This window comes from Haemorhous mexicanus, chromosome 2, assembly GCF_027477595.1.
Source record: "Haemorhous mexicanus isolate bHaeMex1 chromosome 2, bHaeMex1.pri, whole genome shotgun sequence".
NCBI lineage: Eukaryota > Metazoa > Chordata > Aves > Passeriformes > Fringillidae > Haemorhous > Haemorhous mexicanus.
The window spans coordinates 121327654-121355471 of record NC_082342.1 but is presented as its reverse complement, the minus strand read 5'-3'; the positions used below and the strand labels follow the sequence as shown (position 1 = coordinate 121355471).

The 27818-nt window shown below is 48.5% G+C and overlaps 2 protein-coding genes across 3 annotated transcripts in view; both read right to left on the bottom strand.

Annotated features, from left to right (window-relative positions):
- Positions 1-27560, bottom strand: part of MRPS6 (mitochondrial ribosomal protein S6) — a 53292-nt gene extending 25732 nt beyond the window's left edge. The window contains exon 1 of the mRNA XM_059840164.1: positions 27426-27560. Coding sequence (XP_059696147.1) covers positions 27426-27470 — 45 coding nt within the window. The 5' untranslated portion in view covers positions 27471-27560. The remainder of the gene's footprint in view (positions 1-27425) is intronic.
- On the bottom strand, positions 6476-27563 carry SLC5A3 (solute carrier family 5 member 3). 2 transcript variants are annotated; one of them, XM_059840162.1, is made up of 2 exons: positions 27426-27563; positions 6476-14150 (listed from the first exon to the last, which is right to left on the bottom strand). In XM_059840162.1, the coding sequence occupies exon 2, from the start codon at positions 13854-13856 to the stop codon at positions 11706-11708; it is 2151 nt and encodes a 716-aa protein (XP_059696145.1). In that variant the 5' UTR covers positions 13857-14150; positions 27426-27563; the 3' UTR covers positions 6476-11705. The 2 variants fall into 2 exon arrangements, with proteins under 2 accessions (XP_059696145.1, XP_059696146.1); XM_059840163.1 differs by lacking the exon at positions 27426-27563 and adding an exon at positions 18880-19034.
- Positions 27564-27818: the final 255 nt, after the last annotated feature.

Genomic DNA, 27818 nt, shown 5'->3' with positions numbered 1-27818 from the left:
CTCACAGTCTGTCAGCTCAGCACAATCCCACCCAAGAGCAGGAGCTGTTCCATGCCCAGCTGGGGGTGCCCCATCCATTCCCCCCAGGATTAAAGCCACAAATGCCCCAAAAGAACCATCCAAGCAGCACCAAGCACCCTGTCCTGAGGGGATGGTGTGTATCAGAGGGAACAAAACTGCTCCCATGGGTTCTGTCAGTCCTGCAGGACTCACCTGGCATCCAGGAAGGGTATAAAGAAAAAGGAACTGGGAAAAAATGGGAATTCTATGGTGGCAAAGTGGCTTCAGGCATGACCACCAGCCATGAAGCTCAGAGAGCAGCCTGGAGACAAAGCAAAGGTGGAAATAAAGCCTTTGGAATGCTGATGTCTCCTGAAAAACGAGGAGCCACCTGCCTGGAAGCAGAGCTGTGTGAAAGGACTCAGCTCCACTGCTCTTTTTTCCATCTCATTTCCCCCTGAAAAGTCCAAGGGATAGAAAATCCAGCACTGGCTGTGAAAACAGCTTTGTCAACCAGCAAAACCTCCTCCAAGGAGTGTCTTTGGAGGGAGAAAAGGAAGCAAACACCAGCTCCTCAGTAGTTCTAGGGCTAGGACAGTTCTCAATTCTTCTGGCCACTTGCTCAGTCCAGCAGGAAGCATTTAAAGTCAGTGGGCACATCCCAAATTATAAACAGGAATAACTCCCTCCCAATTACCTGATTATCCCTTCAATGCAGTAACAGCAGGATAAAATTATGTCTTTTTTTTTTTTTTTTGGTTGCTCAGCAGTTACAAAAGGTTGGTCTGGGATTATTTACTGAGGTGGAAAGCAAAGAAGGCAAAATCCATGTTTAGAAGGAAGCTGCAATTCCAAGCAGCAAAACTAAGGGGGAAAACCATTTCCTTGCTGTCATTTACTACTTAATAGAACAGCAGAAATTATTAGTGAAAGTGATTAAAACCCCTGCAATTACTGTAAAAGCATCAACAAACCAGAGCAGCAGCCCCAGGTCGGGAACAACCACTCAGGGCAGTCAGGAAAGGACAAAATCCAGAGAAATGCAGGATTCCAAGGAAACAGCAGGTGTGGGAGCTGGGCTGAGCCCCTGGGGAAAATGGGCTGGGCTGGAGCTGGAAATGGAGCAGTGGGAATGGGGAAACCTCCAAACCTGCCTGGAAGTTCAGGGGTGGGGAGGGATCCCAGGCTGGGTTGGGTTGGAGGGATCTCAGAGCCCACCCAGTGCCACCCCTGCCACGGCAGGGACACCTCCCACTGTGCCAGGCTGCTCCAGCCCCAGTGTCCATCCTGGCCTTGGGCACTGCCAGGGATCCAGGGGCAGCCCCAGCTGCTCTGGGAATTCCATCCCAGCCCTGCCCACCCTGCCAGGGAACAATTCCTCATTGCCAAGATCCCACCCAGCCCTGCCCTCTGGCACTGGGAGCCATTCCCTGGCTCCTGTCCCTCCATCCTTGTCCCCAGTCCCTCTGAGCTCTCCTGGAGCCCCTTCAGGCCCTGGCAGGGGCTCTGAGCTCTCCCTGGAGCTTCTCCTCTCCAGGTGAGCACCCCCAGCTCTCCCAGCCTGGCTCCAGCCCCTCTGGACTCATCCCAACATTCCCACACCTTTCTTGGAGATGATTTTAGGGACAGCAGGATGCAGGGACAGAGGTTTCTGTATCTACAACAGAACCATTTTCCCAAGACAGAACAGAGGAGAAATGGGATCCCCCAGGAGCTCCTGACCAGGACAACCTTGCCACGCTCCCAGCCCCCCCTGAGGGAACACAGCAGCAGGAGAGACCATCCCAGAAATGGCAAACAAAGTCACAGCAGGCAGGTCACCAACAGTACCTTGGGGAGAAGTGATCAAAATGACTTCTGAATGAAAAGGAGCAGCCCATCCTCAAACCAGACTGTAATTAGCATTTGGATGGTGTGGAAGGCAAAGAACCAGATGTGAATACAAAGCCCACGGGCCTGGATGCAGAGGAAGCAGCAACTTTTAAACTCCAAGTGATGCCTGAACTCTTCTGTTCCCAAATCCACCTTTCTTCTTCAAAGAATCTGAATTCTGTGATGGATTTTTTAAAGTTTTAACTTATCTTTTAAGATCAAAGGAAATTATAGAAGAAATTAAACTAAAATCTAAGGAATACAAGTACTCTATAAATACCAACTCACAGTTAAATTAAACCATCAATCCCAACACTGAATTTAATTCATTTTAGAGAGCTGAAAGCCTTGAGAATTTCTAAAAAGAAGCCTAAAAAGGTGCCTTTTAAATCTGAAATAAACAGCAACCAAATCCTCCATGATTTAGGGTCATTTCAATGGTTTATTTCTAGAAACAGCTGAAGTAACAATTGGCCACAATGTCACAGAAGGGTTTGGGTTGGAAGGGACTTCAGTGCCAGGGCAGGGACACCTTGCACTGTGCCAGGCTGCTCCAAGCCCTGTCCAACCTGGCCTTGGGCACTGCCAGGGATGGAGAGTCCTCAACCTTCCAGGCAGAATCAATTAAACCTCAGAATTAATCAAACACCTTCCTTGAAACTCCAGAAACTTCAACTCCTTTTCCAACCTCAACACATTCTAATAAGGGCTTCAAAGTAAGACTGCAAAATTCTCCTTATCAGGAACTTGCTGAGAAAGAGCTCCCCAGGAACTCCAAGTTGTGTTCCTGCCATGACTTTTTGATGTGAATATATTTCATCAATTTACTTGGTATGTTCATTAAGCTTAATTCAGAGTACAAAGGAAAAATAATGAAATCCAAAGAAAAAAAGACATGGAGGGAATACTTTCCCTTCCTTCTCATTCTTCCCCAGTTTTACAGACTGGGCACGACACCACAGGGGCTGGGATGTCCCCATGGTCACCTGGGGTCCCTGTCCCAGCTCTGGAAAGAGCTGGAGTGGAAAATCAGCCAACTTCCCAGAACCATGAATCCCCAAATCCCCGAGGCTGGCAGAGCCCTCCCAGCCCAGGGAGTGCCAGCTGTGCCCCATGGCCACCTTGTGCCCAGCCCAGAGCACTCAGTGCCACCTCCAGGGGACACCTGCAGGGATGGGCACTGCAGAGCTCCCTGGGCAGCCCCTGCCAAGGCCTGAGCACCCTTTCCATGGGCAAATTCCTGCTGCTGGCCAAGCTGAGCCTGCCCTGGCCCAGCCTGAGGCCGTTCCCTCTGCTCCTGTCCCTGTGCCCTGGCAGCAGAGCCCGACCCCCCCGGCTGTCCCCTCCTGGCAGGGACTTGTGCAGAGCCACAAGGGCCCCCTGAGCCTCCTCTGCTCCAGGCTCAGCCCCTTCCCAGCTCCCTCAGAAATTCTCCAGCCCCTTCCCAGCTCCCTTCCCTGCCCTGGACATGCTCCAGCCCCTCCAGGGCTCTCCTGCAGGAGCAGAACTGGACCCAGCCCTGGAGGGACCCCAGCACAGAGGGACAATCCCTGCCCTGCTCCTGCTGGACACACAATTCCTCACCCAGCCCAGTTACCAGTGACCTCTTGCCCCACCCAGACTGGTCTAAGCCATCTGTCCCTTCCAGGACAGGAATTTTCAGGGATCAGAGCAGGCTCTGGACACGCAGCTCTTCCACCTGTGGGAGCTCAGCACATCACTCCTGATGTCCAGAGCTACCGAGAGAACCCTTGGGGGGCTCGAGAGCCCTAGAATGTTGCCAAAAGCACTTAGTGGCTTGATTTTGATCCATCTAGAGATGTGCCACCGATGTATGAAGAAATAGAACATGCAAGAACCACTCAAGTATAAATAGTGAAGAGAAGATATTATTATAAAGTGAATTACAAATTTTGAAGTTTCGGTACAGAAGAGTAGTAGAAACAAGATAGAAGAATCAGAGTGTGCCACCAAGCTTTTCCTTCTTCTTCCTGTCTTCCATCTTCTGGGGTAGTGTTGGCACTTGTAGATTAGTCTGAAATGAGAGTGTACTTAGTGACGAAGATAATAAGTATTAGAGAAAAAATGTAAATATGATATACGTAGTTTTTGTTATAAAAGATACGGCCGCCTTAGGGGTGGGCAGAGTACCTTTAGCTGCCGTGCTAGTCAAATCCTTCAGGCAGGGAAAAAGACTTTTTAGATAAGAGATAATAAACAAACTGAAGACCGAAAAAACCTAGCGTCCAGTCTCATCCTTTAAAGCCCAGCGTGCAAGAACCATCCTACGCGTGTCTAGAAACAGAGACAAACAGCCAGTCCCCCCAGACCACCCACCCTGCACATCCTCGCTGCTGCCCCAGGACAACGAGCCAGGACAAAGACAAAGCTGAACAGGGTGAGTAAAAAACCCTCCACAGCACTTTTTGAGGACCACAGCTGTAATCTTTAAATCCTCCTGCTTTTGCAGAACACAAGCATCCTTGGCTCTGGAGCAGAAGGTCTAAGGTGGAAGTCACAATGTTTTCACCAAGTGAAGAGGGAATCTTGCCAATCCCCTGCTCAAATTCAGAATTTATCCCAGATAAATCCTGGGATACACAAAACTATCTCACAACAGGAGTCAGGTCAGTATTTAAAAACCCTTTTGACAAAGGGTTGTAAACATCATAAACTCAATTATCTTTTATCACTCCATCAACACCTCAAAAATGAAGCCCCAAACACCCAAAAAGCAAATCCCTGAGTCCAACCTGATGGAAGTGAGAAGGGCCAGAGGTGAAACCTCCTGTCTCCTTCCCTTTCCCAGCACCAGAGCACCCACAGGGAAACTGAGGCAGCCCCGTGCCAGGAAGGGAATTCCCTGCAGGAAAAGGCCTCAGTGCCAGCACCTGTGTGGGATTTTCCACACAAATCCTGCCCAGAGCCCCCACACCCAGGGCAACCCAAAACCCCAAAGAAGGAGAAGGAAACTGGGGAGTGAGGCTTGGCCAACACAAACAGAACCAGCTGCTGACAGAGAGGCTGCTTGAACCTCTTTGAGAATCACTGGAAAGCTGCTCACTGGGTAAACACCTAATAAACTAATTATGGAACTGGTTAATTAATAGTTAACTCGTGAAAACGCTCCCTCCTGGAAAACACAAATCCAAAACAAGTCTGTAGAGCAGGAAAATGCTTATTTTTCATCACAAATCTCAAGCTGCCTCTCAAAAAATGTTTCTTATCCACCCCTTGAAACAAACAACAGCAAAATTTCCATTTTTCTTTTACATCACAGCAGCAAAAGAATAAATGAAAAAATTGGGTTAATTTGTTTTGTCTGCAGCTCAAACTCTGGGTTTAAGAGCCTTGCCACAGTTTTTGCCAAGCTCCCATCTCCAGAGGGACCTGAATCCCTAATTTAACTCCAGGCCTGCCCCTCCCCTTGCTGAGGCACCAACACTGGACAAGGAATTCACAATTCCCAAGTTCACCATGTCCTTATGGGGGGACAGGGACGAGGAGAAGGAAGTGGAGATTCAGGGCTCTGCTCACAGGATGTGCTGATGCTTTAACTCCAGAATCAGTAAGAAGGTGCTGGTCCCACCCGAGAGCTGCTTAAGCAGCAACTGAACAGGATATTTAAAGATAAAACAAAATAAACAAAAGGATTTTTGCACAATATCCAGGCAGATTCCTCGGCTGAAGGGGGTTGCAGTCCTGTTCTGTGCCCTGAGCCCAGCCCAGCCCAGCCCCACCTCCCAAAACCAGAGCCCAAACTCAGGATTTGGGATCCCGGAGTTCTCCTTGCAGCCTCAAGGAAGCCAGTTTGGCTTTGCCTTTGGAAGAAGCAGGAGAACAGCAATCATCTTTAGCTACAGGGTTTACTGAGAGTGAAATACTCCAAAACTCTCTGTTCTGGTGGGTTGGTCCGTTTGGGTTTTTTTGGTTTTTTTTTTTTTTCTCTATTTTTATTGAAACTTTGTACAGAAGTTTGAAACATTTCCATACAATACTTTGAGACAGGACAAAATGCCATGGTAAAGGAATGTAAACTGCAAGAAACACAGTCTGAAAGTATCCAAATACTCTCTAAAAAGAGTTTTAGTTTGAAGACTAATGCAGGAGGCAAAATAAAATGCATACAGTATACAAAGAACAGTATACACAGGGCCAGCAATGCTAACTATGAAAATTTTGCATCAGATTTACTTCAAAGATTGATAGCAATATGATAATTCTATACACTAGACCAAAATTAATTTATCATACATCGTTTCTATGACAAAAAGCTTGTCATTAAGGACAGTAGCAACTTACAATATAATTAAGCTGTATTAATCTCATTAACACTTCTAAATCTATATTCCTACTACAGTAAAGGTTTTTTATTTTTTCATTATATTGTCTTATAAGATCTTAACAGACCTTTAAATAACACTTTACCAAAAGAGACCTGGATCCATTATAGTGATCTTATCTACATGCCCATTTGGCTTATTTCCAAAAAAACAACCAAGGGACAAGGAAAAAGGCAGGTTTCAAATGCTATATGATATCATTTGGTTTTGGTCTGAAATGTATTTTAGAGAGTTAAAAAAAACCAACAGAAAAAAGGCAGTTCATTAACTGGTATTTTATATAAAATCTGCAGAAAATTACAACAGCAACAAAACCCAAAAATACTTCACAGATATCTAAAAAAACATTTTTCTCAGAGATACAAGGTAAAGCAGCATCACTTTGACACTGTGCTTTAAAAAAGAAGATGATGAATGAAGAGACTGCTCGAGTGAGATTAGAAAATTTTGCTTTCTTCTTGAAGAAGACTACTAACATTTTGCACAGCAACTATTTTTATAACCACCTCATTTGGAAAGCGTGAATCCCTAGACACAGAATTGTCATTTCACCGCCGGTTCTGCTCAAAGTGTCTGACTTTACACAGTGGGACTGAGAATGCCAAGTGTCACCAGATGTCACTATACCATGAGTTCAAGATTGGAACAGAAGTGAAGCAAATGCCTTGAAACCAACACCAGGAAAGAAATCAAAGAGAAAGTGTTTTGTAAACAAAACAAAACCACTTTGCAAGGAGAAAAAAACCAAACAAAACCAAAAAACCGAGAGTTCAGAGATCTCACAGTGAAATCAGAAATTCTAATTATATATGTTTTACATTCTAGGACTACTCTTTACCTTAGGCCAATTAAAGCACATTAAACCATTTAATTATATACAAACATTTTCTTAAAAAAAAAAACAAAAAAAATTAAAACATTGCACAGAAGTCTGCTTTTAACATCACATAACAAGGTTAGTTTTATTTTCAAAACAATTACATTTAAGGGCACAGAACATACAGAATACCAAATTAACAGATGAGTAATTTTGCTTCTCTGTACATGCTAAATCCAAAGATTTCCTTGAGAAAGCTGGAGCTTGGCAACTCCAGCTTCTTCCATGTCTCTGTTCTCTGAAAGGGAGCAATTCCCAACACCTCCTCTATCTCAGGATTTAAAAAAATAGATATATAAAAAAAATAAAGCTGTTTTAAAGTTGTAAGCATCTTTTAAGTGCTGGCAGAGCTCCCTGGTGGCTCTGCCCCCTCCACTGTAACCTCGTGGAAATAAATCCTTTTCTCTCCTGGGTTACAGGGCTCATGACTCTCATCAGAAGTCTCATCCTGGCCCTTCTGGGATCAGGGAACACACAAGTGGAGAAGTAAAAAATACACAATATAAGGAATATACTGAAGGCCATTTTTATTTCTTACAATCTCGCACGGTTGCCTTTCCCTAAAAGCTAAACAGGAAAAAATTTATATATATAAAAAAAAAATTAAACAACAAAAAAAACCTCTAAACTTTGGCAGAGAATAGCATCAAATCAGCCATTTAAAAAAACTTAAATAAAAAGTCTCCCAAAATGTACTATTAAACTCCCAAGAAGCCTCTTCTTTTTTCTTTTTTTTATTAATTTTTTTAAATAAAAGGCTTCTACCATTTCCAGGAGCAAAATTCAAACATCTTACCAGAAAAAATAAGTTAAGGGAAATAACAAGAAGAAAAAAAGCTGTCATTCCAAACTCAGTTTTCCAAGACTTGCCATCCTAAGCTCAAGGCAATAATAAATAAACCCATTGCTGCAAGACAGAAGCACAACCAGCCCCACCCAGGGGGAGGGGGCCAGGCAACAAAACTCCATCGTGGGAAACCCTCTGTGGTTCTGCTGGACCAAAAAATGGGTGCTTAACCCCAAATTTACCAACTTCCCCCTCAGCAAAGGCTTGTTTACGCTATAAAAAAATCCCTTCTCCTACACAAGGTCCTTCTTGCCAGCAGGCAGCTCGCTTGGAACCTCAGGAATATCTTTATTTAATAATAAAGGCCTTTTATTAAGTGGTTTTATACAGCAAAGAGCATCAGCAACTTCCAGGATCTCTACGACACAATGAGGCTGAAGAGGAGCACACAAAACACCCGAAGAGAAAAAGCACTGGAGAAAGAATTTGCTTGAAAGCTTCACAATACCAGGTCTGAAGATGGGGTGGGGAGGCAGATTAATAATCCATGATGATCCTGCCTGCCCATCAGCAGTGTGATTAGCGTGGCAGCTCGTTAGTGTAGCAAAAGGGACACTAAGGGAAGCGGGAGATGGAGCACCTCGGGCTCCGCAGTGCAGTCCTGAAGGACTCGACTCCCTCCCATGGCCAAGGAGAGCTCCCCAGGGATGGGACCAAGCAGGACACTGGAATTGTGCCTGTCCACTCTTCCAGGTGTCCTCTTGGAGGAGCAAACGGCTCGGGAGGGATGGAAGCAGCAGGGAGGAGCCGCTGGGAGCAGCGCGGGCAGCGCCTCCTGCAGCCGCGCCTTTGCCCGCCCGCGTAAGGCACCCTGGGGACAGCACGGGGGATGGAGCCGAGCCAAAGGGTCCCTGAGCTAACCTGGCTTCCCAGGCGGTGGCAAAGCGCTGCACATCCAGGAGCAGCCTGGAAAATCCCAGTGCCAGGAGCTGCTCCAGAATCCCAGTGCCAGGAGCTGCTCCAGAATCGTGCCCAGCTCCGAAGGGACACGAGTCTCCTTCCCTGGGCTGAACCAGGTGTTGGAGCCACATCCCAGCCTTCTCAGGAGGATACTGTTGGACTGAGAATTAGCTTTACCTTCTACAATTTATTTTTCATCCCACTACAGTCAAAGCGTTGCCCTAAGTGATTTTATCCTGTATGGAAACAATTCCCTACATCTTTACATCAAACTGTCCTTCACAGCTCAGCTCTCTAATGAAGCAACTTGAGATGCCATTAATTTCACACACCAGGATTTCACCCTTAAACAGGATTTAAAATGTTTTCCCAAACCGAGTGTGAACACACAAATCATAAGAAAATGTGTCTTGTCCTATTGGTAGCAACATCAGCACCATGTATGGTGGCTCCTCTCTACAAATATTGCAACAACACTCCAAGTTTTCCACTTTGGAGTAGTTCTACTTCCCAGCAGAACAACTAAACCAAGTGGAGAAAAGTGGGGCAGCTCAGCCTCTGGTCAAAGTTTTGGAATGAATGAGATTCAACTGATATTACAACACCACCAAAACAAACAAAAAGCACCCCAAAAATAGAAGCGAATCATTTTATCTGAAAAGATGCAGTGGGAATTATCTGCTAGAAGCCGTGTGGATGGCACCACTGGAAAAGCAAACTTCCTCCAGCAGGCAAAGGCAGGACTGATCCAAATCTCATCCCTACAAAAAGGTTTCCCCCACAGGAACTGGTTCTTGTTAGTGTGCCAAGGAAATGGTGCTGGACCCCTGAAGAGGTTTTGGTGAACGCTCACAATGGTCCCTCAGCGTGACTTGGGCCCAGCCAGTTCGTGCTCTCCTGAACGAGCTCAGGAGCAAAGACAACTGGAGGAATTATTTCCATGGAAAGCCTGGATATGACCACTCTGTCCTGGAGAGGGAAGGAGTTTAACACTGGTGGGCTCTGCTCCCAAAACCAGGAGCCAGCTTGGCTTGGGGAAGGATGGAGCACCAACCTGCCGCACGCACATCCTCCACAGCTGGGAACTGCTCATCCCTGCCTGGGCATCCATCCATCCATCCATCCATCCATCCATCCATCCATCCATCCATCCATCCATCCATCCATCCATCCAACATCCTCTGGAGACCTACAAATAGCTGTGACTGCCTGGGAGGAATTCAGGTTTTTGGAAAAATCCTGAGGACAGGACAGACCTCAATTGGCGACACAGATTTGTGGCTGCACGCGCTCCCCGTCTCCCGACACCGAATCCCTCAGGACCCTTCTGAGGAGAGAGGGAAGGAGGGAGGGAAGGAGGGAATTTCTTCACACAAAGGTCACTCATGGGAAGGGGCTGCCCAGGGCGCTGGTGGAGTGCCCAGCCCTGGAGGTGTCCAAGGAATGTGGCACTCTGGGCTGGGTGACAGGTGGGGATTGGGCACAGCTGGAACTCAATGACCAGGGAGGGCTTTTCCAAGCTCAGGGATCCCAGGATTCCTCAAAATACAAAAAGGAAGTTTGACAGGGTGAAAGGGGAAGTGGGAGAAGACGTGGGGCAAAAGGACTCTGGAAAACAAGGAGCACTTTCACCTCTCCCTCCCATTCCCCCTTCCTCGCCTTCCCAGTTGTTCTCCCCGTGCAGCATCGGGGCTTCCTCCTCTTCCTCCTCAGGGATTCCTCCCAGACACAGTAGAAGAAAACCCTTCTGCAGGGTGAAAAACAGTTTTTCAAGACATGCAAAGCCTCGTGGTTCTCTTTTTCCCCATATGGTAGGACCTACAAACAGATTTTTCCCTAACAAGAAGCTAATCCTAACAATGTCCTAAAGGTTCAGAGGGTGGAGAGGCTGAATGAATCTTTTGGCCATTTACTGAAACTCAAGAAATTCCACCCAAACCTGAGGAAAAATTTCTTTCCATGGAGGGGGCAGAGCCCTGGAACAGCTGCCCAGCGACATCCCAAACCCACCCCAAGAATTCTGTGATTCTTCAATTTCAATACATTACAAAACCCCACAGAAAGAATATTTCTTTTTCATCCTCTTCCATTGACAGTTTGTCATCTCCAGGCTTATTTTTGTTTTCATTTTTTCTCTTTTTTCTTTTTTTTTTTAATACAGAAACTTTTCAGTAATGGAATTTACAGTGGATAAAAATCAAAAGACAAAAATTTCCTTACAAAGAGTAAAAAAAAAGGCAGAAAGCTGCTAAGAGCCATCATGTTTTAAGTGCTATAAAATGAGACAAAACAGCTTCCTGTTGTAGCCAGAAGAAAAATGAGAAACTGAAAAAAGAAAAAAAGCAGTGAGTGCAATCAAAAAGTGCTAAGTTGGCCAAGGTAATACAGTTATTTTATAAATGTGCATCACAGCTCTGCGTTTAAAAATCTTTAGACAAAGCGTTAATCACTCAGCTTTTACACACTGGTAACTGATTACCTGTTATCTTCACTTAATGCTGACTGAGCTGTAAGTGCCTGACTTCAAACACAGCCACCTGCCTGCCTTTGGTATATTTATACACAGAAAAACAAAAGGTTAGTGCTGCAAATGGAAAAAAAAAAAAATTAAAAAAAATAAAACCAACACCAAAAGGGAAAAAAGAAAAAGCCACCACAGGACAGGTTCTGCTTTCAGCAGAGGAAGGACAACACATCTCAAATGGTCTCGAAATAGGCTAAAGCTGGGTTGACCTTACAATTATAGCGTAAACAATGCCTGGGTTGTGGTTATGTTGTTTGAAAAGAAAGGAAAAACCAAAAATCTCCAGAGACCTGTATCAACTTCTGTATGTTTAAGCCATACCCTTAAAAGTTCACTATTCACTCACAAAGAGAAGTAGACAAACATGAAGATTCCAAGCGAACAGACACAGACCAGTCCAGTATTTAGTAATAGTTTAACTTTTGGAGTCTCTTCCAGCATTTGTAAACAAACAGTCTCCTCCTCGACCTCCCGAACCACTCTCTTGTTTACGTTTTTACTTTTAAAGCCACAGAACCAATCTATGAATTTCAAATGTCTCGCCCGGTTGTCGGTCCCCTCCTCCTCCTCCTCGTGCTTTTTCTCCCCCATCAGGGCGGCCTGTCCGTTGGAATAACAATCCACGGGCGTCTCCACCTCGGAGTGGCTCACCGAGATCACCGGGTTGCTGTCGTCCCTGCACGTCACCAGGAGGTTGATGTCCTCCGGCTTCACGTTTTTAATGTTCTCCTCCGACTTCCCGTTGGGAATGATGTGGTTGGCGTTCTCGTTGCACTTGAGGATGCTCTTCTCCTGCGCCTGGTACAGCTCCCCCTTGCCGGCGCTCTCCGGCGCGCCGCGCTTCCACAGGGCCCAGAACGTGGTGGTCCGGACCTGCTCCTTGGTGGGCGGCGGCGTGAGCAGGCTCACCACGACCGTCACGGCCCCGGTGATCCAGAACAGGGCCGTGGCCACGTACATGTAATGGATGTTCTTGATGAAGGCGGGCCTGGCGTCCGGCTGGTCGCACTCGGGAGCGCGGTAGAAGAAGGCCAGGATCAGGCGGACGGCGCCCAGGACGAACCCGGCCATGCCGCCGTAGAAAGCCCCCTGCTCGTTGCAACGCTTCCAGAAGATGGCCATGAGGAACAGGGCGGCCACCGGCGGGGTCAGGTAATCCGCGACCTCCTGGATGTACAGGTACATCTGCCCGCCCTGCATCTCCACGATGATGGGCACCCAGGCGATGCTGATCACCACCATGAAGGCCACGAAGACCCTGCCCACGATCATGAGCTCCCGGGAGGTCGCGCTCTTCCGGATGAGCTTGTAGACGTCGAGCGTGAAGATGGTGCTGGCGCTGTTGAAGATGGAGTCCAGGTCGCTCATCAGGGCGGCGATCATCACGGCCATCATGAGCCCGCGCAGCCCCACGGGCACCAGGTTCATCACCAGGCGCGGGTAGGCGATGTTGGAGCAGCCGGCCCTGCTCCCGCACACCTGGAAGCAGTGCTCGGGGTTGATGCAGGCGATGTCATCCACAAACAGGATGCGGGAGATCATCCCCGGCACCACGATGATGAACATGGGCAGCAGCTTCAAGAAGCCGGCCATGAGGGTGGAGCCTTTGGCGTGAGCGATGTTTTTGGCGGCCAGAACTCTCTGCACTATGACTTGGTCGGCGCACCAGTACCACACCGAGGCCGGGGTCTGTCCCAGCAGAAATCCGGGCCAGGGAATGTCTTCGTCCGTCGGCTCGCGCAGCATTTTGAGAGAGTCGGGCTTCGGGCTGACGTTGCAGGAGTTGGTGTTGGAGATGTTGTAGGTTAGGAGGATGGAGGTGATGTTCGGTGACGCCAACATGTACCTCCTTTTCACTTCTTCGAACCCGCCGACCTCCATGAGGCTTATGATCATGAGTGTGAGGGCCCCGATGATCATAAGCAGCGCCTGGAGGGTGTCCGTGTAGATGACGGCCACCAGCCCTCCGGTCACGGTCAGCAGCGCCGTCATTCCGATCAGCAGGATCACCGACAGGTAGAGGTTCCACCCTAGGGACTCTTGGATAAAAAGCGCCCCTGAATACAAGTCAACCGAGAGTTTGGTGAAGATATAAAGAAGCAGAGACAACGCTGCAAAATAGATCTGAATCCTATGCCCTCCGAACCGCTTGGACAAGTATTCGGGCATGGTGTACACTCCCGAGCGGATGTAGACTGGCACGAAGACCCATCCCAAAAGCTGCAAAAGCATTAAGGCGTTGAACTCCCACGCGCCTACGGCGAATCCGCTCGCCGCTCCAGATCCTGCGAGCCCAATGAAATGTTCACTTCCAATATTGCTCACAAACAACGAGGCCCCGATAGCTACCCAGGTCATAGAACGCCCTGCCAAAAAGTAGCCACTCACGGTGCTCCGATTGTTTTTCCACATGGCAAAGAAACCTATGCACATTACAAGCACGAAGTACAGGGCCACAATGGCAATGTCTGCTGGCTCCAAAGAAGCCCTCATTTTGTAACCAAAAAGCCTTCGCTGACGTCCACTTCTCGCCCCCCAGCCAACGTCTCTTAAGCACCACGTGAACCAGTTTTAACCAAAATCAACACAGCGGGTCAAATTCTTTGTCCCTTGGTTTGCTGTCCTGATGCTGGTGGCAGTGGTACATTTACTTTTCTCCGCTTCTCAAATTTGGGAACTTAGCACGCACTTTTAATCCACATTCCACAAGAGCATCAGCCTTAACTCAGTTGATGTAGGAGAAATTCTTAGTTGCAGCTAAGTTTAGTGAGGCCTACTGTACCAACCCTGCAAGGCAGCAAAGACAAAAGACAAAGATTGAATTAGAGAGGAATTTCATGAAGTAATGAGAAAAAATTTGAAGTGTAGTAAAACAAATCACTGAACACCACAGATTTTTCCCCCTTTATATTTCCTGCAATCCATAACAGACATCATTCAATATTTGTAGGGCTAAGTGGTAAAAAGCCTTTCACAAGTCAACTTCAATGGTTACAGGTACCTTCAGAGACGCAGCGATTCGGGAGGATTGAGCGAACCAAATTCCCCAGAACACAGCAAGCAACAAAAATACATTTTCTTTTTCTTTACTCTGGTGTCTCACAAGTCTCCTTCTCAAGCCACTAACCAGATCTTCCTCTTCCAAGCAACCTCAGGAAAATAAAATTAAAATAATCCAACAAATAACAATGGCTGTGGAGCCCAAACCTGGCTCAGCATTTCCTGCACTGCACCCCCCAAATCCTGGGAGATCCTGGCACCACAGGAAAGCACCTGAGACACCAGCTGGCTACTAGAAAAATTAAAGTGAGGTCACAGCACTGTCAAAAATCAACATCCATTTCAAGTCAGGTGGAGAATCAAGGTTATTCTGCAAGTTTTGAGGTGAGTTTGCTCCTGTCTGGGGTACAGATAATCACAGGGTTATTTTTCACTGGGAAAGCTCTCCATACACATCCACATGATCCAAAGGGAGAAAATATCCCATTCCAGCAAGTGGCAGAATTAAACTCCACCTGACATCCCACTTTAGGGCCAGTCCCTTTGGACACCCACGCCTGGGGTTCTGTGGGAGCACCAGAGGCACAGGAGGGAGCACTGGGGAGGTTCTAGCAGCAGTCACAGCTGGAAGGATGCCAGGAATTGCCCTTCCAGCATCCATTCCCATGCCAGCATGGAGAGGATGGAAGGTATGGAGGCAAAGCTTTCCCTGTCACGCTCTTCCCCAATTCCCAATCCCACCTGACAGCTCCCAAACTCGTCGGGAAACAAAACCTGTTGGAAGTGGAGGGAAGGGGACAATGAAGACTTGGTGGCAGAGGAAGGGGCACTGAGGAGCTGCATGGTGGCTCCCTCGTGGATTTGGGATGTGCTCCCGCCTCCTGTTTATGCCTTGGGAGGTACCACAGAATCATGGAATGGTTTGGGATAGAAGGGACATCAGAGCCCACCCAGAGCCACCCCTGCCATGGCAGGGACACCTCCCACTGTGCCAGGCTGCTCCAGCCCCAGTGTCCAGCCTGGCCTTGGGCACTGCCAGGGATCCAGGGGCAGCCCCAGCTGCTCTGGGCACCCTGGGCCAGGGCCTGCCCACCCTCTAGCAACCCAAAGGCTTCTAATAGGTTTGGAGAGAGCTGGACATGGGATTCTTCCATCTCCTACACCCAGCAGCCATGGGAAGTGAAGAGCAAAGCAAAGAACAGGTTTAGACTAAAGATCAGAACACAAACCTTTAGCAGCAGCAATGAGATTATTACAGAAGGTGAGGAACAGGTCTGACTGCACTCCTCTTTCCCACCCACTGGTAAAAGCACAAGAAAACCAACACTGGGTCTTTTTTCTGGCCATAAAATCTCCCAAGTCCTACAAGCATCAGCTCCAGGCATCCCCTTCCAGTTCTTTCCCTGGCACGAGGCTGAAGCTCCCATTTCCTCATTAATTAATCATTAATACAAACAGCCTGATAGCATATTCTAATATTTGGTTGGTTTCTTGTTTAGCATCCCTGCCACGTATTGGCTTTGTTTAAAGGGTCAATAAAACCATTTCAAATTCCAAGAGAGTTAAGGCTGAAAATGCACACGTTGTGTTAAAGGCAGCAATGGTACTGAGGTAAAAACGTGCAGCTCCTCATAGATTTTAAAAATAGCTCCCAGCAAGCCACAACCTCAACCTTAAGGAGAAATCCACCACCGTGTCATTTGTATGGCCCAGCTGTTTTTCAGGAGAAAAAATAAAATAAAAAAAAAAAAATAAAAATAATAAGGGTTCCCCCCCCAGCACCACAAACCCACTTGAGAATAGAGATATTCCTTCAGCTGGAATTACAGCCAATAATGAGAGACTAAGGAGAATGGCACAAAACGGACTGATTACAGCACTGGGCTAAATTTATCATTCCTCAGAAGCCTCAAACCACAGATGTATTTTCAATTCTTCCACAGAAGAATTCACATTTCTCCCCACCCGCCAATACAGGAGTAGTTAAACGGTCTAATAGCTTAATCCAACCCAAAATTATAAACACTTGACATCAGATGACGCAATCAGAGCCAAGTTTAATGGACTATTCTTAGTTTTAAGCACTTTGGAGCAACACTTTAATGCAGTTGTGTCTTTTGCTATATTCAGCTAATTTTTCAACTACATTATGTTTGTATTAAAACTATAAATATTTGAAGAGAAAGGGAAGAAGAGATTTTACTGAGATATGACAAAAAGAAAAACTGCTATACAGAAAACCAGAAGAACAGCCAGATAAGGAAATGCTAATAATTAATATTTTTAATGGTTTCTTGTCCTTCTCATTACTAAAAAATATTTGATTTTAACTTGAGTTCACCCCCCACCATCTTCCCTGTAGGCTCATCAGTGACCTGTCACAAATATCCTATAGAGCAATATGGAAAAATCACAAAAATATCTATTAAAATCGATTCAATTTGATATCAGAAGTATCCAGAATGTTTCTACAAACAGGATATTAACAGGGAAGCTGTGGCTGCCCTGGATCCCTGGGAATGTCCAAGGCCAGGCTGGATGGGATAATGGAAGGTGTCCCTGCCCTGGGGGTGGGACTGGATGGGCTCTGAGGTCCCTGGGAATCCAAACCTTGTGTAATTCCAGGATCCAGACTCTCTGACAAGTGTGTCACTATTAGATGCAGCTGCCCTCAAATAAATTGTGACATTCCTCAATTAAGTCACTTCAGCTCCAGGGGGCTCGTTCCAACCAAAATAAACAACAAGTGAAGTTCCTGGAGTGTCTTCCACAGGAAGATACAGCCAGGCCATGCACCTGAAATAATCACACTGCAGAGAGCTGAACCCTGCCCTTTGTCACCAACACCTGAGGGTTTTTTTTGCAGGGCTCAGTTTGCCTGAGCTGGAAGGTGGAAAGTTTTCAGCAGCCACCACAAATCTGCTGCACTGTCACTAAATTACAGCACCGAAGTAGCTTCTTGTACCAGTTTCTTAGACCTAATTCCAAAATAACCCTGGAACTTTTCTTCATTAGGAAAATGAGACTCATCCCTCTGAACTTTCAGCAAGTTCTGACCTCAAGTCTTACAAAGGACTTTTGAGATGCCCCATGTGAGTTTAGTCCTGAGTTATTAGAACAGTGAACATTGTGGCACTGACAGAGGGAGGAAGAAAAAAAGGCAGAAAGACAGTGCTGCTGCCAAGGACTGGGAATTTTCTTCCCTGAGGCTGTTTTCTGGCTGGATCATATCAAAGACACAAAACAATGTGCTTCCTTCTTGTCTGGAAATAGAGGCTGCAGCTCTGGTGAAACAATGCATATGTCTCTCCAACACCCAGCCTGTTCCTTAAGTGAAAAAAAAAATCCCAAGCAAGTCCCTGAAGAGAGATTTCATAATGTGAAGCAGACCCAGGGTGGGATTTTGAGGAGAAATTTGTATGACTGTTCTAAAGGAAAACTTTCTCCACAGTGCTTTTCTAATAAAATGGGTGTTTAAAACATGCCAAGGTCCAACTGCTCCAGCTCTGAAGCCACCATTTGTTCTCAGCTCCGCCGGCTCTTTGGCAGATGGAAGTGTCTGAGCTGATTTTGCTTTTCTCCTCACCAATCCTGATGTTTGAAGGGTTAATTTGGGGATACAGACGCCCAGCTATCCCACAGGAGTGTCCACTGTTAGCAAATTAAATGCTCTGCTCACACATTTCCATTATTTCTTGGGAACAACATCTTCCCTCTCCACCTTCAAGCAGGAGTATTTGAAATCAGATCTGCAGCACTTCACCTACTGAACAGCTCTGTTGTGTGGAAGAAATCTGTCCAGATTGCCAGCATCATGGAAAATATTAACTCTGGCACAGAAAAATTAATAAATACACAAGTCCTGTGCCTTGGGTGGGGTCTGCACCCTGTGCCACCCCCTGAGTGTGTCTTCCAGACCCCTCACACTCCTGGCCATGGACACACCAGGGAGTTCCTACCTGTCCACTGCTCCACAGTAAACACAAGGAAAAAAAACAAACTCTTAGGGGAAAAAAAAAAGAGGAAAAGCTTTGTTCCATTTACTGCAGCACTCCAGAACACAAAAAAGGAGCACTGAAGCTCTTCATGGAGTAAGTGATACATAAATTATGTAGCACATGCCCTTGAGGAAGCAGGGGCTATCCCTGGCAGCTGCTCAACAGAGCCCTCAGCATCCAGGGCAGCAGGCAGGCTTTTCCCTGAAAACCAGGAGCTGGGGCAGAGGAACGTGCCAGGAACCCCCCTGGGACACACAGGGAAGGCACAAGTTGACCTGGAGCAGCCAATAAATAACTGGAGCTGCTGGGGATGCCAGGCCAGCCCTGAACTCCAGAGGCTGCAGCAGGAAAGGGCCACATCTGCAGGTCACCTGAGCCCACCTGGCTGAGCCTGGCAGTCACACTCAGCATCATCACCACATCGAGCTCCTGCTGCTCTGGAGAACTCAGGAGCCAACTCTATAAACCACCACTACCAAAAAACCTCCAGTCTGAGGTGCAAGGAACGAGTCACTCACTCAAAGGAGTTGTTATGAACACGTAAGGAACTTTTGTTTTGGTCAGGAATCACTCCAGCTCTGGTCTTCATTTTACTGCAGCAGCACAAAAAAGCAGCTTGTTCCAGCATAAATTCTTCTGGAGTCTTTTCTACACAACTGTTGAGGGAGACATGAGAGAAATAAGTAACCCCAGAGCAAGAGCCACAGAGACCTCACTGCCAGTCAGAAATGGGATGGGCAGTGGACAATTACAGAGCAGGAACTGGAGTGATGTGAGGCCAACTGGAGCTCAAGGGCACTGGCACTGTTAGAGCAGGACATCATTTAGTTGTCATTTTTGGGGGTTTTTTAACCATTTAGTTGTCATTTTTTGGGGTTTTTTAACCATTTCCCCCCCATCCCAAGCAAATACACCTATCCCAGTGTCCCCCCAAGTCACAAATGAAGGGCAGAAGGCACAGGAAGGACACTCTAGCAGTCAGTGGTCACAAGAGAAGCTGCAGCCTTGCAAAGCAAGAAAAGATGGATTTTTTCAGGATCTGCATCACCCTCCTCGAGCCACTTCATGCCACTGCCTGTGACATTCACACTTGGCTGGTTCCCTTTGCCAAGGGCCAGTCCCCAGCACTCCAGCAGGAATAAGGAACTGATTTGCTTCCACTGCTCTTCCCAAAACTCCAAACACCTACAGGGCAAGGGGGGTGAGATGGGGACAGAGGGAAGGAGACAGAAACTCCTTTTTTATCTGTTAAATACCAGAGATACCAGAAAGAAATTCTGTCTTCTCCAGGCCTACCTAGACAGGATACCCATCATACCCAGGAGATTAATCCACCAATTACCAATTTAAAGAAAATAAGGAGTTAATACCTTCCTTTTCCCATTGTCAGCCCAAAGAATTGGCTTATGTTTCCATGGGTGACAAATGTTATCTGGAGGAATTTCTTCATGGAAAGGAACTGGAAGGGGCTGCCCAGGGAGGTCTGGAGTCCCCAGGGAAGGCCTGGAGGTGGCACTGAGTGCTCTGAGCTGGGGACAAGGTGGCCATGAGGCACAGCTGGCACTCCATGGGCTGGGAGGGCTTCTCCAAGCTCTGGAATTCTGTGAAGGGAGCAGAAGCTGCCAAGGAATCGGGCCTTGCAGAACCTTTGCTGCCTCAGCTGCAGCCCCAGCAGGGCCCTCCTGAGCTCAGTTTGTCACCACAAAGCCCAACCCAGCAAGGAAACCAGAGAGGTGACATTCTCCCCTCCACAGGACACGGTTCTTTTCCACAGGAACTGAAAGCACAAGGGGGAAAGACAACCCAGAAGCCACGTGGTCAACAGCAAAACCAAGGGCACCAGAGGGCAAAAAGCCAGCCAAGGAAGGGCCAAGGGGCTGGCAGAAACTGGAAGGTTCTGGCATCTCACAGCACCAGCAAGAGCTCCCTGCCAGGTCACACTGCACTGGAAGGTGCAGCAAGACACTGAGGCCCAGAGCTCAAATCCCTTCTTTTGGAACCCAAAAGGCAGCAGCACAAACACTGCACTGCCACGGCAGGGATGGGGGAGATAAGACTTGGTCACCAGAGCAGCAGCAAGAGAAGGGGTCAAACAAGCCTCAGCAGCCAAGAATTTGATTTCTGGAGTGGATCTGGGACCACCTCAGTTCTCTGGACAAGGTTATCACCTTTTTAGAAGCAAATATCAGAAATGCTGCAAAATTTCTGCCACTGCTGAGGATGCCCTTTTCTTCAGCTGGAGGCTCAATGCTGTGATGCAGCTGGTGGTGATCACCACTCAGCAGGAACTGGATAATCCCAGCCTAAAAAATGTGCTGCTTCATCCCATTTGAGGAGGCTTTTGGCTGTGAAAGTGCAGAAATTACTTGTGAGATGAGAAAGGAGAAGTGTCAGTCCCCATGAAACTGGGCAAGATACCAGCAGGAAATTCTTCTTCGAATTTCTAGGAAGAACAAAAAAACCAAAAGAAAAAAGAAAAAAGAAAAGAAAAAAAAACCAACCAGACTCATTAAGTTTCTTTAGGACTTCCCCAAATTGCCATCACATTTCTGGCTGCCCACAATCTTTGGAAGAACATAAAGCACCCCAGGATTATTGATAGGTAAGACAGAAGGTCAAGATCACACATAATCCAAGAATTTGAGGCTCCCCAAGCTTCCCAGTCAGCTGGGTGCTGTTTCAAGACTTGTGATCCTTCCTGGAGATTTCAAGACACCAAAACCAGAGTTCCATAAAATTCTGTTGGTTCTAAAACAATTAATGCTAATTACAAAGCTTGATGCAGAATATCTCTATTAAAGCTACTGAACATGGATTTCTCTTTCTAAAACACCAACTCCACTGAACACATTCCCTCCTCTGCATGGACCTGGCTTTTTATTATTCCTCAGATATTTGCAGGACTGAACACAAGGATTGGCTTGCAAGTGGACACACCAGGATAAAAAAAATAGCAGAACAACAGTTGTTCTGCAGTTCCTCCATGCTGTTTCTTGGGTTCATAAACCTCCCTTTACACCATCCACTTCCTTCCTGCCCTTCTCCTCACCAGGGGTGATGAATTTTCTCTAGAATCTCATTTTTAGCACCAATGTTTACACCAGTGCTCCCCAGGACAGGTCTTCACATCTTGCCTTACTTTCTACATATTTAATTCTAATTTTTCCACTTCTCCATAATTAGTTATGCTTTGCATCTTCTTCTGTGTTTTTATTTTTTCCTGCTTTCAGCTTTTTATCAGCTCCTCAAATGCACACTGGGGATATCCCTGCTGCTCCACAGGGCAGGAATTTTTCCAGGGAATCACCTGGTGCCCAGAGGTCCCTGCTGCCCTCAGGTAAGGGACACAGAGGGTGGGACACAAAGCTCTACCAGGGAACTGCTCCCACATAACCAGCTCTTCCTTCAACCCAGATCTGCAGCCAGGGAGGTGGGGATGGCTGTGGCTCCAGGAAGTATCAGCCTGCTGTGGATGGAGCCTGACAAATCACAAAATCATGGAATGGTTTGGGTTGGAAAGAACTTAAAGCCCATCCAGTGCCACCTCTGCCATGGGCAGGGACACCTTCCACTGTCCCAGGCTGCTCCAACCTGGCCTTGGACACTTCCAGGGATCCAGGGGCAGCCACAGCTTCTCTGGGCAAAGGGGAAAAAAAAAAGAAAAAAAAAAAAAAGGGAAGATAAATTACTTGACAACAACTTAATTGCCAAAGCAATTTTTGTGTGGCAATGACGGTTCTGGGAGAAGGGAGCTGGAGAAATCAGCTCCTGAAAGAACACACAGAGAAAAGCAGAGCTTCCATCATTCCAAAGAATGAACTGCTGAAGATTAGGAGACAGAAAACACAAACACACATGAGCTGAAGGAGCAGCTTCTCCTCAGTGTTACATGGACAATTTTTACAGGAGTCAGTCAGCTTTCAGGGCTTTCCAACAACCAGACATTAATGCTGCTCAGCACAAAGGGCTCTCCAAGAGTTCAGGGACAGAATCTGCTCCACGCTGAAGTTACCAACACCTCCCTGTCCACAGCCAGAACACATCAGGAACAAAACCCAAGCAGGAGCAGAGAGCTCACTGCTGAGGAGGAACCAGGGGCAGCCCAGAGAAGTCTGAACTCAAAGGTTATCTCCCACTGCTGTCCCCTGAAGAGGGACTGGCCAAACCCCACTGAAATCCCACCAGGGGCTTGCAAGAAACTGAAATGAGGCCTAAACTGTTCTGCAGTAAAGAATAATCCTCTATGTCCCCTCAGACCCAGGCACATATGCCACACTTGGCAAAAATTCCAGCTCTTCCAAGGCTGGAAATGTCAAATATCAGGCAAGAGGGTATCGTTCCCAAATGCTGTCTGCACCACACTCTCCAAAATCCAGTTCTTCTTATGGAATGCTCAAGGCAGAAAACAAAAAGGTGACTCCTCCAGCAGAGTCAGTGCTGGATCTTGCTGTTTTCAGATCCTGTCTTTAGTTCCAAGGCTTTGGTCTCCTTCCCAGCACCACCCCCAGCTCCAGGATCCCTCCCTGCCAGGCTCAAGAGCCTGTTCCAGCCTACTGAAAATGCCAGTGGGAACAGAGGCAAAAAGTTTTGTGTAATTTTAACCTGCTCAGCTGGGAAGAGGGGTGGGGAAGATGCACAGTTCCACTGGAAGAGCAGGTGGTTCACCGGAAAGGAAATAAAATAAAATAAAATAAACCCAGTATCTTCCTGCTTCGTTCTCTCCCCCTCCTTCCTGGCAACTGAGACATCAAAAGCCCAGTTGCTGCAGCTGCCTACACAGCAATTAAGTGGAATAGTCAAGATGTCAAGCAACACTACTGCCCATTTACTTTGGCTTTCCCAAAATAGCCAACAATCCCCACACGGCAGGTAGGGAATTTTGGAAACGCAGCAACCCACTCCAAAAGCAACAAACAGCTGCTGAAGACAAGTTGTGTTGTGAGAACATGGCTGGAGAAATGAGAGCACACATTCACTGCAGGATTATTATTATTATTATTATTTGGAAGTGTCCAAGGCCAGGTTGGACAGGGCTTGGAGCAGTCTGGGACAGTGGGAGGTGTCCCTGCCATGTGGAACAAGGTGATTTTTAAGACCCCTTCCAACCCAAACCACTCTGGGATTCCAGAAGTGGATGGATGGGTCTCCTAGTCCAGGTATTTGCTGGAAAAAAAGGTGGTTAGGTTTTAGATTATGCCACTGTGTGTCTGAACTTTGTCACAGGTGAAGATGAGCACACTGCTAATAAAACATTGATGAATTTCCTCATTTGTAGTGAAATGCTCTGAGTTATTCACAAAGTGCCCATCAGTTCCAGATACAAAGGGGGCTGGTGGGGACTGGTGTCCCTGTGCTCTGCTCTGGGTGACAAGGTGGGGATCAGTCAAAGGCTGGACTCCATCCTGGAGCTCTCCTCCAAGCCCAAGGACTGCGGGATTCCCATCTGTGTCCCAGTCCCCTCAGAAGTCTGGCACTGCCACCCCACAAACAGCCTCAGAGCAGGAAACCATTTCCAGCTCTTCCTTCCTTCCTTCCCAGGGAGTTTCAGAGCTCCCTACAGAGCCCTGCTCTAACAGGCACTGAGAATTCCTGCAGATTCACTCCAGGGGATTCACTGCCCTTCCCTGCTCAAGGTGCTGCTCCACCACAATCCCCCCACTCAGAGCCAAAGATGGGAGAAAAATCAGGAATTCTTAGAAACTCAGCTTTTGTTACAAACAGGGAGTTCAGGCCATGGACAGCTGGGTCTTCATTTTGCACCTTTCCCTCCAGCACAGCTGCAGGGCCTGCCTGGGGCTGCTGTGGGCAGGTAAGGTTTGGTTTGCAAACAGCTGGACACTGCTGATAACAAATCTGCCACCAAGCTCCCCCCAGCATTTGTTCTCTGCAGGCTGCAGTGTGGAAAGCAACACAATGGGCAAAATGAATCATTTCACCTCCATGTGCTCACACCTTACATCTCCTCCATAACCCCACACACAGCAACACAAACTTCTCACCCTCCAAATACACCACAGAGTAGTGGGGGGTTATTAATTCTGGGGGTACTTTTATTATTGTTTTCCTAAGAGTCACTAACTGGGAGCTTTCTGATGAAAAACTCTCTATACACACAGAGCATATAAAATATCCTGTGTTTTAGCATATAAAAATACAGTGGTTTTAGTCCAAGTCCATTACCTCTCACAAATCAGGACAGAGAAGGGCTGCTCAGCTTTGACTTCAGAATAAAATCCTGACTTTTTGTGGAAAGTACATGCAGACAACCAGAGACAAAGGCTGGGAAGTGGCACCAGTGCAAAGTGAAAGTTTTCCCATTCCCAAAGCTCTTGGGTGTTGCATTTTTAAGGCACAAAAGGAGAGCTGAAGAGGCTCTGGAGCCTGCCAAGCCTGAGGAGAGCATCAGGCAGGATGGATGGGGTGTGCTGGGACCCTCCCAACAGAAGCCACACGCAGGGAAAGAACAGGAAAGGATCCCTGACTTGGACACGAGCAGGGCTGGGCAGCAACGGGGCTTAAAGTAACAAAAATGAACTGGAGGGACTTCTTCTGCCTGGATCCCTGAGAATGCCAAGGGAACTATTAAAAGAAAGTTGTGGGTGGGGAAAACCCCACAGAAGCACTAAGTTTGCCTCTGAAGAGAGGCAGCAAAGTCTTCAGGCTGAGCTTTGCACCAAGCCGCCAGAGAGCTCCGAGAAGTTCAGGACAAGCCCTAAAGCACAGGAAAGCCAAGTGACAAGGGTTTGGGACAAGGGAGCTGCCACAGGGGAGGAAGGACATCACAGACACCAAAAGAGTCAGCACTTGCTCAGACAGCACCAGGACATGCAGCCACCACAGAGAGACTGACAGGGCAGGACAGGGAACACCTGCCCAGGTGCTGTCACCAGTGTGGAAAAGCAATGTCATTTATTCTTCTCCAGGAAGGAGTTCTGGAATCATTCCACTACTTCAGACTGGCTTATTATGCCCATATTTTGCCTCATTTAATTCAGTATTACAGCCAGGATTATGCACAGCTTACAGGGGTCATTAGAGCAACCCCCCAGCCAAGATCCAGCAGCACCACAGAGCATAAAACCACTCGAGAAAATATTTCCAGGCGTTCTCATGGCACAAGAAAGGCAGGAGCAGCAAAATATTGGGAAACGAAAAAGCACCCAGATCTGGTGTGCTGAAAACAGCATGAAAATAGCAGCACCTACAGACAGACTCCAAATTTTAGACTTACAACAAGGGTGGGTTAAAAACACCAGCACAAACTGAAATGTTTGGACATAATCACAGAGCTAAAAAAACCCCTCCAAGGTACATCCATGTGGAAAGAACATGCTGGAGAGTCCGACTTCAAAGAGGCAAAGGTTGCAGATGTTAAATCCTGAGTGCACTGATGTTCATTAGAAGCATCTTACAGTTAAAAGCTTATCCCTGCATCTCCGTGGTCAGATCCTAGAAACCAGAGAGCCTTTCCAGCAGACCGTGGCACCCTTTCAGAGAAGTCAGTTAATTCCTGCCTCAGTATTGTGGCAGATTTGCTACGCTTGCTGTCCTGCCCTGCATTCCGAGCGCCCGCCCGGCTTAAAGCATCTCCCACATCAACAGCACGGCTACAAAAAGCACCTCTGCCTCCTCCACCCAAGGGGACAGGTGTGGAAAGGAACAAAAAAAAATCGGACAAAAATTATGTGTTGACAAGCAAGTGGAAAAGCAGCGTATTTTTGCCCGGGTGAGCTGGTGCAGCAATGTCACCCGGCTTTCTCCCTGCTGCTGCGTTTCTCCACTAGAGGACCCAGGTGAGATGTCTCTACTACAGCTTCTGCAGCTAAACCACGGGGAAAAATATATTTAAAAAAAAAAAAAAAAAAAAAAGCCAGCCCCGACATGTGGATGGTCCATGTAAAATGAATGGAAATGTACTAGTGCATGCGGCACACCAGACGTGCTCCCGTAATTCCCAAAAAACCACGGCCACGCTGCTGAGCTGCTGCTGCTCGAGGGGAAAAGGGGCTGGTGGGAATGAAGGGTAAATCCCAGAGTATCCACGCCGGGCTGGATCGGAGGGCTCCAGCCCGGCGCAAGTGCTGCTACATTCCAACACCAGCACCGCATATTAAGCTGGAAAGTAGCAGATAAACAAAGGCTATAGAAGGTACTAGAGAAGGACCGGTATCAGCTGTTATTTACCAAATAAACCTCCCATCCACACGGAGATGGCCTTATTTTATTATTATTTTTACGCACACACATCCCCCATTCCCACCCCCCCCCCTTCCCCCACGTATTGACTCAGCTCCTGCCGAATGGGAAGAGCATCATTTAACCGAGCTCTGTTATCACCGCGCTGCCAAAAAACAGCGGCAACGGCTGCTGCCACCCCCAGCGCCCCTTCCCGGGGGCGATAGGGCCCGGCCTATCGGCCCCGCTCAACTGGTGCGGGCAAAACCCCATCCTTGGCACTTCCCTGGCACACGGGGGGGAAGGTGGCACCCCGCGCTTGGGAGCTGGCCGGAGCGAATCCTCCGCTGTTGCCCCTTCTCCCTCGCCCCGAGGCTTCCCGGAGCCCAGGGGCGCCGAGGAGGTGCCCGGCAATGCCAGCGCAGGTGCGGGGAGGGGGATGGAAAGCGCTGGTGCTGCAGAGGGAGAGGGGGATGCGCTGGCAGGGGCAGGGGAAGGGCCGGCTTCACCTGCTCCAGGCACGGAGGGAGGGGATGGGCAGGGAAAACCGCATCTCTGCCGCTCGGAGAGCGTGGGATCTGCTTACCTGCGGACCGGAGGGGAGGGGGAGAGGGGACTGCGGCTCGGGGGCAGCGGCTCAGCCAAGTCTCCGCGGGCGCGGGCAGGGAAGGGGCGATGGGCGAGGGGCCGGAGCGCGGGGGAAGCGCCGCGGAGCCCGGGACACGCTGCGACACTGCGGGCGACAGGGCCGGGCGGGCCACGCGGTGCGGCGGGGACAGCGGGCACCGAGGGGACACCGCGGCGACTCCACGGGCCAAGGATGGAGGGGGTCTGCCAGTCCCACCTGCCTCCCTCCCTCCCTTCCTCCCGTCTCCTCTCCCTCACTCACCCTCTGCATGGCTTTCAGGATCAAAGCCAGTTCATAGCGGGGCATCTTAGAGCTGGCAGTGGCGGGAGGAGCGGGGCACGGGGTGGGGAGGAGGGGGCTGCGGCGAGGCCGGAGAGGAGGAGCAGGGGGGACAGGAGGAGGAGGAGGTGGAGGAAGGCGCGTCCCGGCGCTGTGGCGGCTCCTTCCCGCGCGGCTCCCGCGGCTCAGACGCCCGTACGGGCAGGGGCGGCGCGGCTTAAAGGGCGCAGGAGCTGCGCACGCTCGACCGGACCGGCCCTGCCCGCGCCAAGCGCCGCCCCCGCCGGGCCGGGGCTGCCCCGCACCGCGGCCTGAGGGCCGGGACCCCCGCGCGGGCACGGCCGGGCCCTCCCCGCGCTGCCCCCGCGGCCGGCG